Source organism: Ambystoma mexicanum, chromosome 4p, assembly GCF_040938575.1.
Source record: "Ambystoma mexicanum isolate Mex_15411 chromosome 4p, UKY_AmexF1_1, whole genome shotgun sequence".
NCBI classification, from domain to species: domain Eukaryota; kingdom Metazoa; phylum Chordata; class Amphibia; order Caudata; family Ambystomatidae; genus Ambystoma; species Ambystoma mexicanum.
Window position 1 is genome coordinate 117,131,928 of NC_090927.1, and position 17,324 is coordinate 117,149,251.

The following is a 17,324-nucleotide window of genomic DNA, read 5'->3' on the forward strand; positions in this document are numbered from 1 at the left end:
CTGCAGTTAAGGCATCTGATCTGACATAAATTCAGTGTATGGAGAATGGACGACTCGACATACCACTTCACGGTAATCATTCTTGAATGGCTCAATGTATCATCCATGGAAATAAGATAAGGACTAGTCTCCTGTTCTACCAAGATACGTTGTTTCTTTTTCTTAGAACAGATTTACCACTGAAGCATAGAGTCCTATGGAACTTGCCACAATGACTTCTGAAAACAAGGCACTTTATGAAAAAGGATCTCACCCAATAAATAAGGTGGCTGATTGAATTATTGGTTCAAAATCTTAATACAGTTCGCTGAATATATATTACTTTTTTAGAACAAAAAGTATTTTGAATTGAATTATTCTTTCGACAAATTTTATTTTGACACTAGAAAGAATTGTCTTATAATAAAAATACAAAATTAAAAGCTATATATGTTCTTTCTACTTTTTTGAACAATTTGAATAATTTACAAAATAATTTCTTTGGACATTGTACACACTTCTTTGTTGAGCAACGCTGGCAGGAGTATGAGAGGTATTCTCTGTTCTGTTAATTATTCATAGGCTTCATGCAGCGTGGAGCTTGCACACACACACCTTTTCTTCAAAGCCTGGAATGTGCTCCTGAATGGTCCAAAGCCATGTTTCTCACTCTTCAGAAGGTGGGAGGTGACTTCATACAATCCCATCATACCCTTGGAGTCCACACTTCTTACCAGCAATCTGGCAGCCGAACGTTAGTGCCTCCTGAACGCTCTTCCCTAAGGGCAAGAGAAGAACCTGTGAAATGGGCAATACAAGCAGGCAGCAAGATGACACAATAGACAAATAATGTCACTGTGTTCTCTGGGAAGCGGATGGTGAAAGGGCAATCATGGGCACCCGTTCTGACACTATTTGCACTGTGGCAGCTACTGAAAACATTGGAGTTATGACCATTTTAATATAAAACACCATTACAAATTGATGATGAGTCTATTGCTATAAAACACTGAGGATGGGAGTGTTTTATTTGCTATAAAACACTTCCGCCACTACAAAATGTTAGCATTTTGTAGTGGCGGAAGGTGGAAAATACACACCATAACCAACTAGATCTCACACCTTTCCCATTCGCGCGCTGTTGGTCATGGCTGGTTGAGAGATGCAGAGGCGTGAATTAACCCATCAGGAAAATGTCTCTAGCATCCCTTCCAAGTCTGATGCAGGCAGAGTCTGATGCAAGGAAAGTCGTTGATGCTCAGGGCGACTGGAGAAAGGAGTGAAGGGAGTAACCACCAAACCCTACACCTGAGTCTTGAAGCTGGTTTTGGAGCAGCTGCAAAGTTCACTCCACCAGCATTCTGTACTGGAACCCTAGTGGCAGGGCTACAAGGGGATAAGGAATACTAGCAGTCTTACATCAATCCCTGACGTTATGGCCATTTGTCCTGACAGGAAACAATAGGACTATGTCACGTTACCCTGAAGCTCCTATTGGATAAAATGTTGTGGAAGTGAAGCACTCCAGACACGGGTAAGGCCTCTTACCTGTGGACAGGGCGAAGATCACAGATGCATTAAAGGTATCACCAGCTCCCAGTGTGTCCACGATGACATCTGGCGGGAAGGCATCCGTATGAATTATTGTTCCATCAGGGCCAAGTGCATCAGCTCCTTTCTCTGCCCAGGCACAGATTAGGTAGGTCCTGCAGACATAGCAAGAATATGTGGGTTTCTATACAAGAGCATTATTCTAAATATATAGGCTGTACCTAAAATACTGATAAAGAAACCAGCTCAGACCGTCCGCTGCATGCACTCGCTTCCGACAGTAGGACAGAGCCCAGTAAGATATTTTGAGTTCTTACTGAATGCCCGTAGCACTTTTATATAGACGACGCAAAAAATGGTGCAATTTTGGCTATGCATTTATATCTACATGCCTAATTGATTTTAGGAATAATGATATGCCTACAAGTCTGAGCCAATGAGGGGGAGGGGGCTTGCAATCAAGGGTTTAAAGAACAGTTGCATAGTCAATATCCACTCATCGTTTACTGACTGCTCCTATGTGTACTCCAGTAGAATGCTAGAATGTTGTTGTCAGTGTATAAAAAGATCACCTTCCCATAAAACATTGCGAGAACTACTTCAGGGCCATGTGACAAAGTCTCAAACTGTTATATTCAGACTCGCATCTGAATCGAGGAATAATGCAATGAGGCAGGCCCAATCAATCTAACAAATAAGACGCGGGAGCCGGTGCTGTATGCTTCTTATCTCTTTATTCACCGGCACGAAACTGGCACCTGAGGCGGTAACCATGCCTCTTCCCTTCTGCGTGAGACCCAGCCCACGTCAACATATCAACATAACCAGCAACAGAAATGGGACTTAGTTCCCAACAAAACAATAATGGATATGGAAAGGGGACACAACACCAACCTTACTCTGGTGACACCTTTTGGGGTGACCAAGCGGCCAGGGACCTCTCTGAGCTAGTGGATGTTGGACACGGGCGGTATGGGGAACACTCACATAGCGCCTATTACTGGCAGGCGACAGTCACATGTTGCAAAACGATACCATCAGCTCTTTAAGGGCATTTGAAAAATAAATGCAGGACTCACAAACTTGTATGGTAACGAGTACTCCCTCCCGGATACTTTTTTGGAGAAATACAGGGTACGGTATACCCAGAAACCTTTAGGATTACTTCAAAGTATTCGTAACACTCACCAGTGGCCTTGCTGCAAATGCGGTTCTGCTGTGGTTGGCCGACGTCACCATGCTTGCACGAACAGACGCAAACAAGGAATCCAAGATGGCAGACTAGTTTTACAAAGTTGCGGTCCCCCCACCCAATAGGACATCCAATACACAATTAAGTACACATGATTTCAATACAGAAATCAAGTTGTCCCATCATAATGGCCCACTCATTATCATGAACAGGTGCAAACTCCAAAACCTATTGGCCAACAAAAAAGGAGCCTGTAAGGTTTACAAAGACTAGCTCATAGCATAGTGCTCTGATTGTTTGGAGAAAGAAGTTGTGACATGCGTTTGGAGTGAGTTGGGGGTTTTGGACTGTGAAGGTTTGGAGACCAGGGAGGGAAAGGAGGTGTCTGGAGATGAGTCATCGGGGTCAAGAGGGGAAGTAAAAGGTTGGTAACGAACAATAGGGGGAGGTTGGATGTCATCAGGAGGATGCAGGCGGATGCCAGTTTAAAACCCGAAAAAGCGGGCGGAGGAAGTGACTAGTCAAAAGGGAATGCAGGAGGCTAGCGAGGTGGTAGCTAGCAAGATCAGAAGGAATGAGAGGGCACGCTCGGTCTAAGGAGGGGACAGGAGTGAGATCATGATCCGAAGGTATTAAATCCGCAGTGGGAGGAGGAACGAGCACATGACATGTTGTTGAGGAGGACCAGAGGAGAAGTAGAGTGGCCGAGTAGAGGGAAGAAATCAGCAACCTAAAAGAGGAAGATAATGCCTATCCTATCCTCGCTTGTGGAAACTGGGGAAAGCAAACCCTGGTTGCTTGGTCTAAAAGTCAAGTAAAAGCTCCCATTGTATCTACAGCTCAATGCAGAAACACTGGTGCATACAGAAACTACAAGGAGAACCGGAGGTGGTCGTAACCCTTCATCAATAGGAGACAAAGAGGAGGAAGAGCCGGCAGTACCTCAAAGACTGAGTGACAGGGTGGAAAGAAACTCAAACTGTTGGAACATTTAAGAAAAGACTCTTCTGGCACTATATTTTTCACTTTGGCCAAGAAGAGGATTTTTTGTGTTAAAAAGTTTTGAGCCAGAATTGTGGTTGGCCTCTTTATGGACCCCACTTGGCTATTTGATAGCCAGAAAAATCATCAGAATTTTCAGAATACTAATGTGGAGTCAAATGCCTTTCTTTTGCCAATGCCATTATGTGTTAATGAATCCTGCGGCACTCGCCAGTGGTATAAGATTCTTATAGACGTCAGAAGTCTCTTCAGAAGGCCAACCAGTATGCAGGAGGCCTTGAACCCAGAACTCTCTGGCAAGGTGATTGCTCTTGGAGCAATGCTGGGTGTCCTGAAAGGCTGTGACTTACTTTTGGGTGGTGGTAACATCCTGCCCAATTCTGTTGCCTTCATGAGGTTTTCCGCATGAACCTGTAAGCGCTGAGATTCTAGCAGGAGTTGCAGATCATGCAAGCACTGGGTCAGAGTAGCAGCTGATCAGCGAGTTGCTTAAGTAAGGAATAGTGGAACAGAGAGGGCTCCATTTCAACAAGTACCCTATTGAGAATCCTGGATGCTGCATTCAATCTGAATGATAGGGTACTTACTGTACTGATATGGTGGTCTTTCACTATGATGCAGAGAACATGACGGTGGCCTACTCAAACGGGGGTACAAAAGGAGTAGTCTGACGTATTTACTTCATGTCGTCAATGTCCCTCTTCCTTAACAGAGGCTAGAATGAGGCCCATAAGTGTTAGTCATTCGTTTTTGAAGAGGGGTGAATTTTGTTAGCCTGATGAAAAAATATGTATAGATCTATAGTGTCCTATTCCATTGTAATTTACCTTGAGTAGTAGCCGTAGCTGTTGACTCCCGAGGGCAAGGAGTTCATGAAGCACCGCCTCAGGAAAATGTGAGAGGGCACAATGAGAGGTGACAATTGGAACTACAACGAATGATTGAGGGGATACTATGCAGAACCCTGTCGATCCCCACTGAAGTCTGCTCCCATTTGGCCAGGAGAGGGCAGGCGCTTCGTGATCCCAGTCCTGGGGGTGGTGTACTGCGGTTGGATCGCCTGGGTGGAGACAAGGCCCAGGGCAGTGGGGTGACTTCACGGGTGGGACACAGTATTTCTCCCTGGAGAGAGATAACCCTGATATTGGGTTAAAGGAGGAATTGCTGATTGTCAATTTAGAATATCTCAGCCTCCTGAATGAGAGGGAAAGATAGACTCCACAGGGGTAATCCAGCAAAGTACAACGTTTGAGTCTTTTGCCTCCCTAAAATCATACATCCCCCCCCAATGCCAAAGGTACACTAAAAAGGGTGACGCAAATGTGGCTCTTCATATTCCTTCTGTCAAATCCCACAATCCCTCTTCCAACAATATTAGGGCAAGTGAAACTACTATTAAAAGTACTAAGGGAGTAAGAAAAACATATTTCCCTAAAAAGGACCACATGCCCCAGAATTCTTCTGGGACTGTGATGAGGAAGAGGGCTGAAGAAGCCTGTATATCTAAAGGATAGGCAGGCCTAACAGCCTTTGGCAGGATCAGGCAATTAAGATGACGGGCCTGCACCTGAAGCCAATAGTAGAGGAGGAGGTACCTGTCTTCTCCCTATTCCCTGCGCCGATGCCATCATCATATTGGGATGACAGATGAAGAGCTATGGTGGGGAGCCCATGCCTGAATTCTTGCAATATTCCTGGACCTCGTCAAGTATGCGAGACAATATGCACTCAGACAACCCTTCAGAGTGTACCCGCAAGCTGACATAGTGGAGGGAAGTTGTCAAGAAGGATGTACTTTGCAGAGCCGTCGAAATGCAGCCATGAACAGAATGGATGAACGTTAAACCAAAGTCTGATAACAGTAAAGGAATGTCATAAAGAAGATATAAGAAACTATGATGATACGATATAAAAATACTTAAGAATGACGATGTAACTGGAGCACTAACAGAAACATGTAACCAATGGTACAGTAATCATGAACACAAAGAAGAAGGAAGTGACTCAATGGTCAATAACTGTAAATATGCCGTAAAGCAAGGTAGCAAGAACATATATATGCTTGCCTGTAAGTGGTATATATTCAACGTTTAGGACGGCCATCAGAAGAAGATGGACAACGGCTTTTGTCAATCAACCCAGCTACCTCACAATACGAGCCTAGTATCTTAAAGTGAAAAGATACTGAAGAAATAATGTTCTCTTTCAAATAGAGGAGTACATTAGCTTGGAACCAAGGATGCTATTTCAAGAGATGAAGGCAAAGCACGAAGGGATTCTAACGAGCAGACCATGTGCGAGGACATATTTCCCAAAGATTAGGAAGAACATTTACAGATGCCAAGTATTGGACAGTTAAAAGGACATGAAGTTTATATGGGATAGAGTGAGCAAGTCACTAAAGGCCACGAGGAGCAACTGCACCAAGCATATTTGAATTTGGTGTAAATGCACTGCCGACAAATTCATAGTCTTGTAACACGTGACAAAGAGCTCGCAAACAAGGACTATTCATTAAGACTAAAGCAAAGATAGTGGTGTGCCTACGCTCCTTCGAATGTCCCCAGACAGTGCAGACTGGCAAGGTCAGCCTTCAAACAGAAGGCACTGGCATAGGGCCTACCGATGAGAGAGAGGATAGACCAATTGGGAAAACAAGGGGAGAGCTGACAAATCTCCAGGCACCTGGGTTTCATTGCTATGTACATGCTGCTAGCGAGCCGAATGTCCAAGGTTGGAATTGGGTTGCCAACCAATCAGAAAAGCCAATGTTAGAAAGTATTATTCTGCTGCCATGTTCTCTGCTATAACGAGTGTTATATACCATGTGTATAGAAGTAGCTCAGGGTGTATCTCACAGACAAGAGACCACCAATGAGGGATTAACACACATTATCTATATGTAGACATGTTCCCCCCTCATCCAATGCCACCCCTTGATAGGTTTTACAGTTTGCCACGCAGGATGACGTGCATTATACAAACTGAGTATAATCAAGAAGACAGTGTGATCGTGCATGAATCGATGTGACGTGTTTATTCGCCCGGCTTTACTTCTTTGAGATTAAAGCAGTATTTTACCATCTCCTTCGAGTCTGTCGGGTTATTTGGTGTGAGATATTTTATTGGTAATACCATCTAGCACACAGACGCTTCAAGGTGCTACAGCACACAATTGATCCACCTGAGTGCCATAAAAGGCTGCTGCAGGAGGGAGCATCAGAAAGAAGCTGGAGCAGGGGAAGGTCGGCAGCAGTAGCAGAAAAAGCAGAGCATGAGGCTGGCAGATCACTAGGAAGTGTGACCACAGAAGGGATGACAGAGTGAAGGAAGAGCAGATTTCACCTGCAGGCTCTGATTTGGTCCTGTGCTCACACACCCTGTTTGGCTGTGGCTGCATTTGAAGAAACTGGAAGCAATCGGCGGTCTTTCCAGATGCGTCTAATTGCTGTGAATACAGGGCCGAAGCTGTGTGTTTACCCGCAGCCCGTGTGCAGAAGCCAGCCGAGGGAAGCTGGAGAGAAGGAGACTCTCTCCTATCAAGGCCAGATCAGAGACACCCGTACTATGGAGCATTGTGGGTCCCAAGAGAGCCTGTAGCAGAAGTCAGAAAGTTGGGAGGTGGAAGCAGCCTGCAACCGGTGAGACCCGGTGAGTGAAGCTCCGTACTCCGTACTCCGAATCACTTTCAAATACCTTGCCGGTAACTCTAACGAGCATAGTTTATACTTGTGTAGAAGTGAAAGCGAGTTGAATCGTACGCAGTTGTGGGAAGTCCTGATTAATAAAGGGAATTGTAGTACACACTTTTTCAGAGGAAAGCAAAGTGCTCACGTTTCTTTTCCCATTGTTACCCAATATTCGTTACCGGAGAGGTTGCGTCTCCCATTAAGTTGGAGATCGTTATCGGTAATGATTTAAGAAGCCGTAGTCGACTTTCTCATAGTGTTAAAAGAACATTTCACCAAAGAGAGGTTGCATATCAGACATTTTGTTTCCTGCTACCTGTTAAAGCAGAATGCTGTTTGAATGAAAAGGGAACGCAAGTTTATAAGTTGAAGTTCTTCATCAAAAGAAGACCATGTAAAAACGAAATATGTTTCTGAAGCGAAACCTGAATCTTGTAACACTCAGACAAAAGTTTTAATAGTTGCAGAAGTTGCTGAAGTCACAGAACTAACAAGCATTACCCAAGCCAGTAGGCAGAGTCTTCTTAAGTCACAATTAAGACTTGATCACCATGGTTTTGAAGTTGTTGAAGCTGCTATGAATCAGAGGTCCTCTAATACAAGGGTGACAAGGTTATCCAAGGCTGGAAGGGTGGCAGTACAGCTTTGAGGTAAATACTGGAAGCAGAAAGGTGTCCCTAAAGCTGGGGAAGGGAGTTGGGTGCTTGTTAACCGAACTACATCTGTGAGGCTGAGACTGGTAAAGCAGCGACAGGGACACATGCCAAGAGCTCAGACAGATTGTGTGATAGCTGCAAAACTGAAAGGAAAGGCAAAGAGGCTGCCCTTTCCTAGAGTAGAGACAATAGTGCCTTGCCAACCTGCAGAGGTTGAAGAGGTCGAAGAGCCGTGCATGAAGTTTCCTAATACATTTTTAAAGCAAGTTGCAGCAGAAGCAGTGGAACTGTGGTTGTTTATAATTTTGTCCGAATATATTCATTTGAATGAAGGTGAAGCAGTAGTAGACTGTGAAGCAAAAGAGTCTGCTTTCACAGTACCATTTGTAGAAGGGAGTTGCTCAGAAAAACAACCTCATTAGAAGAAGCATCCTGACAAATTGTATTCACAACACAGCATAGGTTACAAAAGAAGAATAGTTATCCAAGTTGAAGTGGTACTTTTATTTTTTACTTTGTCCATTCTAGCCTGGAAGGGGGATATCCAGGAGCGCCATTAGTACTTTGTCCTTCATGGAACTTGGAAAGGGGATCCTTTCAACAACCAAAGAAGGAGCTGTGTTATTACCAGTGGATTTTTGTTTGGGTGAACATTTGTTTCTTTGGTACTTTGCATGAACTGATTTAGAACTTTATTTTTATTTCCTGGAAAAAATTGACTTTTGGAGATTTTTGTGGGAATGACATCTACCCAGGACAGCCTCGGTTATACTAGGAAGTATTGTCTAAGTTATCTAATCAATATTAGTTTATATAAGCATGTTAACTAGAATACACATTGAGAAAGTGCACATTATAAAATGCATGAATGTTAGAGGACAGAGAACAACATTATTAAGAAATTCTACTCTGATTCTATATTATATCCATAGATAGATTACGCTAGCCAATACTATTTACAAAATACACTTTAGAAATGCACATATACCTTTGTTAGTTCAATCACAAGAAGTAGCACCAGCACCTTATAATAACTAAACTAATCATTACAAAGCACCTTGTCAAAATATATGGCCCACTAATCTATTGTTATCAAGTACGAACATAAGACAGTATAGGCAACAAATTAGGCTATAGTAATTTTTATGAATTCAAAATTGTTATGAAAACGCAGGTTGGCGGATGTACTAGCGCATCAGTATATAAATTGAAATACACAGCGTCAGCTAAGAATTCTGTAGCTTCCCAAAGAAAGATGGCCTCCAGGAAATGACGTGGACACGCTAACCTCACGTGACCACATCATCGCGTGCAGTATTAAAGCAGCCATTTTAGTTTTCCCGTGGCCGAAATGCCACGAGGAAATCTTTAATGTGAAAGGAAACCTCATCATTAAAACCTAAGGTAAGCGTCCTTCAGACTCAATACGAGCGAGAAGATACACAGTAGAGCAGCAGCATAATGCTAAAGAATTATGAATTTTGATCTATCATAGGGGCACATTCTTATATTGTTTCTTTAGAAAGAACACTCCTCTAAGTAAACCACTGAGTGTTAACCTGACTAGCAAGAGGATAAAGCAGCATGCTAAATAGAAGCAGTGTCACACTCAGTATATTAAGTGAGTACCCAAAATTGTACCTTAAGTAGTCACTATATTAAAGGTGCCTTATACAAAATATATATAGATAATATCTAGTAGTAAACGTATGTCAGAATCGGCCTTAATGTTGCCCACGTAGTGTAGTGGACAAATTCTTCCTAACAATATAACCATGTGTATGGAAGTGATAACCAATACCAAGGGATCTATCTATTCCTTGGAAGAATGGACCCGAACACGAACACCAGACCTCCTAGGACAAGAAAGGAAAGCCAGATTAGGAACAAGCCTTTCTTTGAGTTATGCAATATATCACACAGTGAGAGGAAAAACGAACCTCACGTAGGAAGAAACGATATCAGGGATACACAACAACAGATGCTTGGCAACTGTGTTCTTCCAGAAGAGTACAGAGTGGGCGCCTGATGTATCTGTAAGGCACATGGGTAAATATCTTAATCCATGAATAACAATGGTATCAAAACTATTTCAGTATGTAGGTGTAGTAGTGTGCTATGGGATACCAATCTTACCGTGCATGTGAGGAAAATGTAGCTGTGGATCTACAAGAAGTAAGCCCAGGAAGCGGTAACAAGGCATGGGGGCTACGCCAGACGGCACGCGGACGCCTAATGGCCAGAAGTCCTTCGTTGACACAGACCCGACGAAACTAGGAGACTCCCCGACCTCTCGCAAACGTACAATGGCAGTCTCTAGTCCGTACAGGGCTGATGCGAGGAGAAAAGCTTCTGGGATTACTGGGCAAGAAAATCCAGGGGACAGAACAGTTCGGCAACAATTCCGGCAGCAAAGAAATCCAAAAACAAGGCAATCCGTGTGAACAAATCCGAGACGGCAACTGGGCGGGCAGCACAATAACAAAGGGAGAGACAAAGACAGTCCGTAAACAGCGTTCTGGTTCACAAGAGTAAACCAAGAGACGTACTTCCGAGGCAAGGTAGCAGACAAGGGTAGAGCAGAACGGAATCCGGGAAACGGGCAAAAGTTCCAAAAACCAGGCAAGCAATATGATTCGCAGCAAAACACAAACTTACTTCAGCAAAATCAGAAGCACCGACTGATTGACAAGAAGGTGCTTAAAAGTAGCAAAACCACATGACGTGCAGCGTGTGTGTGACATAGTGGGAGTCTTAGCGTGAGCGCCACAATCTCTGTGGCAACTTCCATTGCCTACCATACAGCGTGTGCTTGTTTCTGGCGGGTACGGATGTACGTGTTTTGTAATGAGTGACTCTGCATGGAGCATAAAGTCTAATTCTGTTGTGGGGTTACAGTATACGTGGTAATGTACAGGGTTTCTGAGAACGTGATTTATTGTTTAGCAATGTGTTTTAGGAACAGGGAATGATGTACTGGACCTCGACCCCGACCCTCCTGGAATCCAGACAATGTATTTATATTTTTTATTGGGCTTAGGTCAACATAATTGAAAATCACAACCCCTCCCGATGAACCGTCGATAAATCACATGACGAGAAACACGTGTCGAGGGAGAAATGGAACATTACGTAGAGATTTAAAATTCATTATGGAACTCACCAAGAGATATTGTGAAATATTTTCTAAATTAAGTCAAAATTAAGAGACACAAGAAGATCACAAATAAGCTATTTTAACAATATCATTGTGAAATTTAAACACAATTCAGTTAATGCTATTCTATAAATCTGTGTATTGGAACAGATTTTCAATTAAAAATCATTTAAGTGGCGCAAGACATCGGATCCGTCTCTTTATTTTTAACCAGGACAAGTAGAAGTCATCCTAGACACTGGATATGTGGTCATCTTTTATTTATGTTGTTCATGCTTTGTTCTAATTGTTCTGTTGTTTAGAGTGAGGGCCAGTTTTGCATATGCTAGGAGTTTTCCCTTAGGCCCTAGACTAAGTAGGGAATTCCCTGGGAGAGTTGGCTTAGTTAGGCGTATGTGCACCCTTTTCTTTGAAATGACACATCAGGTATTGAGAAAACTACAAGCAGTTGTCTGCCTCACATTACTGACCCTTCACAATCCTTGGAACCTTTTCACGAGGAAGCAGCCTTTCCTGGTGATAAAGAAAGAGGGGATATGACCATACTTGTGAGGTATACAATGATGCTAATGGTATTCATGGGTTCAGGGCATTAAGGCTCCTATCCCTACACACCCATTTAGCCCCCTCAGCATCTGCTTCAAGATCTTGTGTTGGGTCTAGCTTCATGATTGCCACTATAGCTGTGCAAACCTCAGCTGCACTGGTGATATTCTCTGAGTGAGGCATAGAGGACTGGACATTTTAGAGCCTTTGGGCACCTGGCGAAGAGGTCTATGAGCATACCATTACAGTCGCATCAGCAGGATCTTATGCTTCACATGCAATTCAGAGGCCATACCAATGTACATTCCCGGTCAGGAAAGAAACCTGTGCAGTAGCCTTTTTGCTGAAAAAAGGACATCCATAACACAACAAAAAGGAAATGCTGTTGGTCCAGGATGACAATAAGTCTGAAGGAAAGAGGAGCACAAAAAATAAAATGCGTCAGGCAGGTCTGCAAAAAAAGTTTAGGAAGATGGTAGAGTACAAGGAGACATGAAGCAAAACAAGCACAGCAAAAGCCAATGGGTTTTGCTGTTTTATTGTGAGGTTTTTGGGTGTTGTGTGTAAAGATATGTTTTGTGTGCAAAGAGGACATTGCCACACGCATGCTTGCAGTCTCAGGACTGAGGACTCTGAATGAATAGGCACTGATTCTCAACTTTCACTATACTCTGCTGAGCCGGTATAATGCACAGTAGGGGGACGTCGGAGAACTTACCAGCATTTCATAGCAAGTCTACTATACAAGTGTGAGAGTACCAGCACTGCTCTGCAGAGTGTGATTCTTATTTCAACAAGCTGTTACAAAGCTTTCCCAAAATCATTCTAGAATCTATCCAATTCAAAGCTAACACATTAGATGTGATCTACAACACCGCCAACAGCAGCTCAACAATGGCCAGAGTGCACTATATTTGGCCAGACCATTTACTGATTTCAAATGTGTGGTTCGACGTTGGTGAGCTGTATTCCGCTCTGAAAGGGTCAGATTACTCCTTCATCCCACTGAATAGTTGGGACCTGCACTTAAATGCAAACAATGTTAAGAGGACCTGGAATTTTATTTCCAATGACTTATACAACTCTATAACAGAATTTCTGAATAAAAATGCTCACTGTAAGCTATCTGGTGAAGCCATCACAGGGAGAGCCCTGGTAACAGGGAAAACATGGAAACAGGCCAATAACAGAGCTCAATTGCACTGGGCATAGAAACACCGAAGTACACAGCCTCGCCTTCCTGCAGAAAGATTACAAAACAATCACACTAAGTGACAACCATTGATGCTACAACTAAGAAATCCAGAACAGTACTTGACTCAACTCATCTCATGATAACCCTAAGCAAGGCGTCCTAGACATATCTCCACAATTATAAGTCTATTAAGATCACTGTCTTGTGGCATATGTGGTGGGCGAAGATCTGGCATGTATGCGCCATGGGGAACATTGCTGCTACCCTCACTAATACATTAGCTAAATATAGATGGGTTTGTGACCCGTTTATAACAAATGTTAACTCAGACTATAACTGTTCTAAGATTCCTCAGCAATGCAAGTCCTTCTCATTGTCTTAACATGCTCATGCATTGGCTTGTGCCATTCGGCACCTGACAAATGATGTGACAGATGAAGTCCCGCAGAAGAGACACATGTAATCCTGAACAGTTTGCACTTTGTTTGCACTTTGTCTCAAGCCCCCCATAATTACCCCCCTAATTGACTGACTCCCGCCAACTGAAACTTTCTTTCCTTGTTTGTCTCTCCTTTTATGATGGATTGTCGCAAGTTACATGTTTGCTGGAATTTCCAAAGTTTGTAATTGTTGTTAATTTTTGGAAAATAAAATAAAAATGAATTAAGATAGTTTTGGCGTCCTCATTCAGAAAATCAAAAGCAATGAGAGGACTGGATGTATCTGCTAAATGTTACAAAGTCCCTGAGATGCTTGTTTATGGCAACGTTAGATCTGTTTGCAAACCTAACACATTATTTGGATGGTGTGAGCCACATGGGCAGGATACCCACCAGCTGCCAGACTGCAACTCTCAACAGAGCACTACAGTATTGCAGTATTAGGCTCCAGGGGCATGCCAGGCTGAGTCTGTTCATGTCAGGAGGAGCCAAAAACTGCAACTGTTTTTTATCAAATTACAAATACAAATCATTTCATACTACAAACACTCACAATGTCTCCTGCACCAAAGTCAGATCTGAAATAAAAGATGAAATGTGCTTGGTGAGTGGGGTAGAATGGCATGAAATGTGCATGCCAAGTGGGGTAGAATGGTATGAAATGTGCATGCCAAGTGGGGTAGTATGGTATGAAATGTGCATGGTGAGTGGGTTAGAATGACATGAAATGTGCATGGTGAGTGGGTTAGAATGGTATGAAATGTGCATGGTAAATGGGGTAGAATGGTATGAAATGTTCATGGTAAGTGGGGTAGAATGGTATGAAATGTGCATGCCAAGTGGGGTAGTATGGTATGAAATGTGCATGGTGAGTGGGGTAGAATGGTATGAAATGTGCATGGTAAATGGGGTAGAATGGTATGAAATGTTCATGGTAAGTGGGGTAGAATGGTATGAAATGTGCATGGTAAGTGGGGTAGAATGGTATGAAATGTGCATGCCAAGTGGGGTAGTATGGTATGAAATGTGCATGGTAAGTGGGGTAGAATGGTTTCTACTTGGGAACAAGGGGCACAGGCTTGATAAACATTTGCTTCCACCCACCAATTACTCTGGGAACCTCCACTCACATGTTCCACAGCGTAGCATTACCAACCATGATATTTCTATCAAACTTACACATTCTAATGGAATCTCACTACTAGGAGTACGTCTATTGGGACCATAGGCAAAGGCCTTGAACAAGTGAATTTTAGAGCTGAAGTACTAACCTTAACAATCTTTAAAGGCTACCATAAGGCTTAATCAACGCTGAAAGTTGAGATCAGAACCCAATAGGACAATATTTGTGCCTATACAACGGTACCACTATCAACTCAATAGTACTCAACCAGCATCCCAATGTAGGCTTCTTTATCAATACCTTTAACTCTTGACATCTTCAATCCAATACAGATGGACGAATTTTGCACATAATTTGAAGACATAACTAATGATACAGGTGTGCATTTTTTTTACTGACCCTAAAGATGATCCACAAGGATCCCCCTCATGGGTGCAGGGTAATTGTTCTATTTCTAACAAGAACCAATCAGCATGTCCAAAAACCTACCAAAAAAAATCTGCTGGATCGTAGAAGTAGACGTTTTATTTGTATATGGTTCTGACCATATTCTTTCAAAATATGTTTCATGATATTAAACTATTTTTAAATCGGTTCTTTTGTACAGCAAGGGATGAGTGTTCCTACAAGAGGACCGCCACAAGAAAGATGTAACGGGCTAATGTGATTAGCTCTCTACGTGATATGATATATGATATGATAGGTTATTTATAACGTGCTTAATACCCAGAGGTTTCTAAGCACGGACCCGGGAATCAAACCTGCGTTGCTTGGTGTTGTCTTGCTTCCAAGGCGAGCACGTTGCCACTGAGCTATCTTCCCAAAAGCAGTTTCTTGGCAGCAGCGTGTCTCTGAGCTATATTCACCAAGATGGGCATTCAGTGGATGTCTTGTTTGCGTGGAATGCGCCTGTTTTCATCCCTTACCCAATTTTAGTCAGACATTTCTTAATTTCCATTCACTTGTTGACACACTATCAAATTACAGACCCCACTAAAAACGCTGTGCCCCAGAGGCCCAGGAATACCTGTTAAATAAAGTTACTGATGAAGACTTCAGTAACACTTTTACAAAATGTCATAGCTCACATTGGCGCGGGAGCAGATCCCACGACTGCACAGCATCTCGTCAATGCCAAAATAGCCACAGCATGGATATCCGGATCCCACCCAGGGGCAAAAATCAAATTAATCTGAAACACTCAGAAATAAGTGGCCCTGATTTAAAAAAAAAAAAAAATTGTAGGATGCCTGATTGTAAATAGCAGGAATCCAATTCTGCAGATGAGGCCCTGGCAGGTCAAATCCATGCGTGTCGTACCAGTGAGTTAAACAATGCAGAAAAGGGGAAAGAATACTGAGCCAACATGACCACTAAAAAATCCAAACCACTCCAGCTCAACAGGGAACTCACCAACTCTGAGCAAACCACATCTGCTGCTAGCCGTCAAGATCGGACCTATACATTGGCCACATTTTGAGGAACAGGACATCAAGATCAAAGAAATCATCATTGCCATAAACAGGAATCTGCAAATCCCCCAAATGCGGTTCCCCCCCTGGTCACCTTCTTCACATCATTCAAGGACTTTAACACCCAAGCGATCATTGAAGCATTGAGCTCAACAAAGACCTCATCAGCTTACCTTGCCTAGCCCTCTTCATTAAAGATCAAATCAATACCCTTGCAGCCCACTATCGCGCATCTGCACATGGCTTTGCTCAACAGCATGGCCCCCGAATGATTTAAAGGTGGCCATCATCATCGCCCTCATTTACAAACAAGCTATAGAGCAGATGCTTTGAATCCATTGGCTCATTGGAGGCAGAGGAGCAAGTGGTAAAGTGTACTGAAAGAATTCAACGGTGGATGTTGGAAATCAAACTCCAATTAAACCAGTCAAAGACTGAGATCATTGTTTTTGGCCTTAAAAAGAAATTGGCCAATATGACATATTGGGTCCCCTGTCCTGCCTTGTTTGGAACTGCAACTAAATACTCTCAGTCTGTAAGAAACCTAGGCTGCACCTGGCAGTCGAATCCAAGTTGTAACCTACATGTTAATGAAACCATTAAATCTTTCTATTTTCAGCAGAAACTCCCAAAACTCTTAATTGTACTTATCTCTAAGAAGGACCGCCCCATAGTGGTAGGTACTCTGACAAACCCTAAACTGGACTACTGCAATTCCCTTCTTGCAGGAATACCAAATATCAGCGTCTTCAGGTGGCCCAAAATTCAGCAGTATGTATGATTTTTTCACTGCCTCAGAAAACACCTATCTCGGAGTTTCAGGGAGGTCTTCATTGGCTGCGACGTACAACAGTGTGTAAAGTTTAAGATTCTATGTCTCATCTTTAAATGCATCCATGAACTTGCCCCAACCTATCTGATCTCTTAGAATGTACCTTATTGCCATAGTCGCATGTTGCGATCTAAGGGACAGGGTCTATTAGTGATCCTCCCTTCGAAAACAACTACTTGGGGAGACAGCCGATTCTCTTATGTCGGCCCTTGTGTCTGGAACTTTCTTTCGCAATATTTGCAGAAAACTAATACCCTGTCCAGTTTTCGGAAGCAATTGAAAACCTTTTTGTTTAAATAAACTCTGCGGCTACTTTAAAGCAGGCAAGCTACCCTTCTGAAACTGAACTCAATCCGCACCCAGATGCAGTGCTTTGCTTGGCTCCTTTCAAGGACATGTGCGTTAGAAATATAAAAATCAAATTAATCTACGTGATTCCATCGAAAATATTTAACAAATTGTTTTTTGGTTTCATGAAAATAAATGCAGG

At 42.8% G+C, this 17,324-nt stretch overlaps 1 protein-coding gene across 4 annotated transcripts in view; it reads right to left on the reverse strand.

Annotated features, from left to right (window-relative positions):
- Positions 1 to 353: 353 nt before the first annotated feature.
- KHK (ketohexokinase) overlaps positions 354 to 17,324 on the reverse strand; it is a 222,592-nt gene continuing 205,621 nt past the window's right edge. For all 4 annotated transcript variants that reach the window (XM_069605519.1, XM_069605518.1, XM_069605516.1 and 1 more), the window contains 2 exons: positions 1,528 to 1,685; positions 354 to 758 (listed from right to left, as the gene is read on the reverse strand). In XM_069605519.1, coding sequence (XP_069461620.1) covers positions 673 to 758; positions 1,528 to 1,685 — 244 coding nt within the window. In that variant the 3' untranslated portion in view covers positions 354 to 672. The remainder of the gene's footprint in view (positions 759 to 1,527; positions 1,686 to 17,324) is intronic.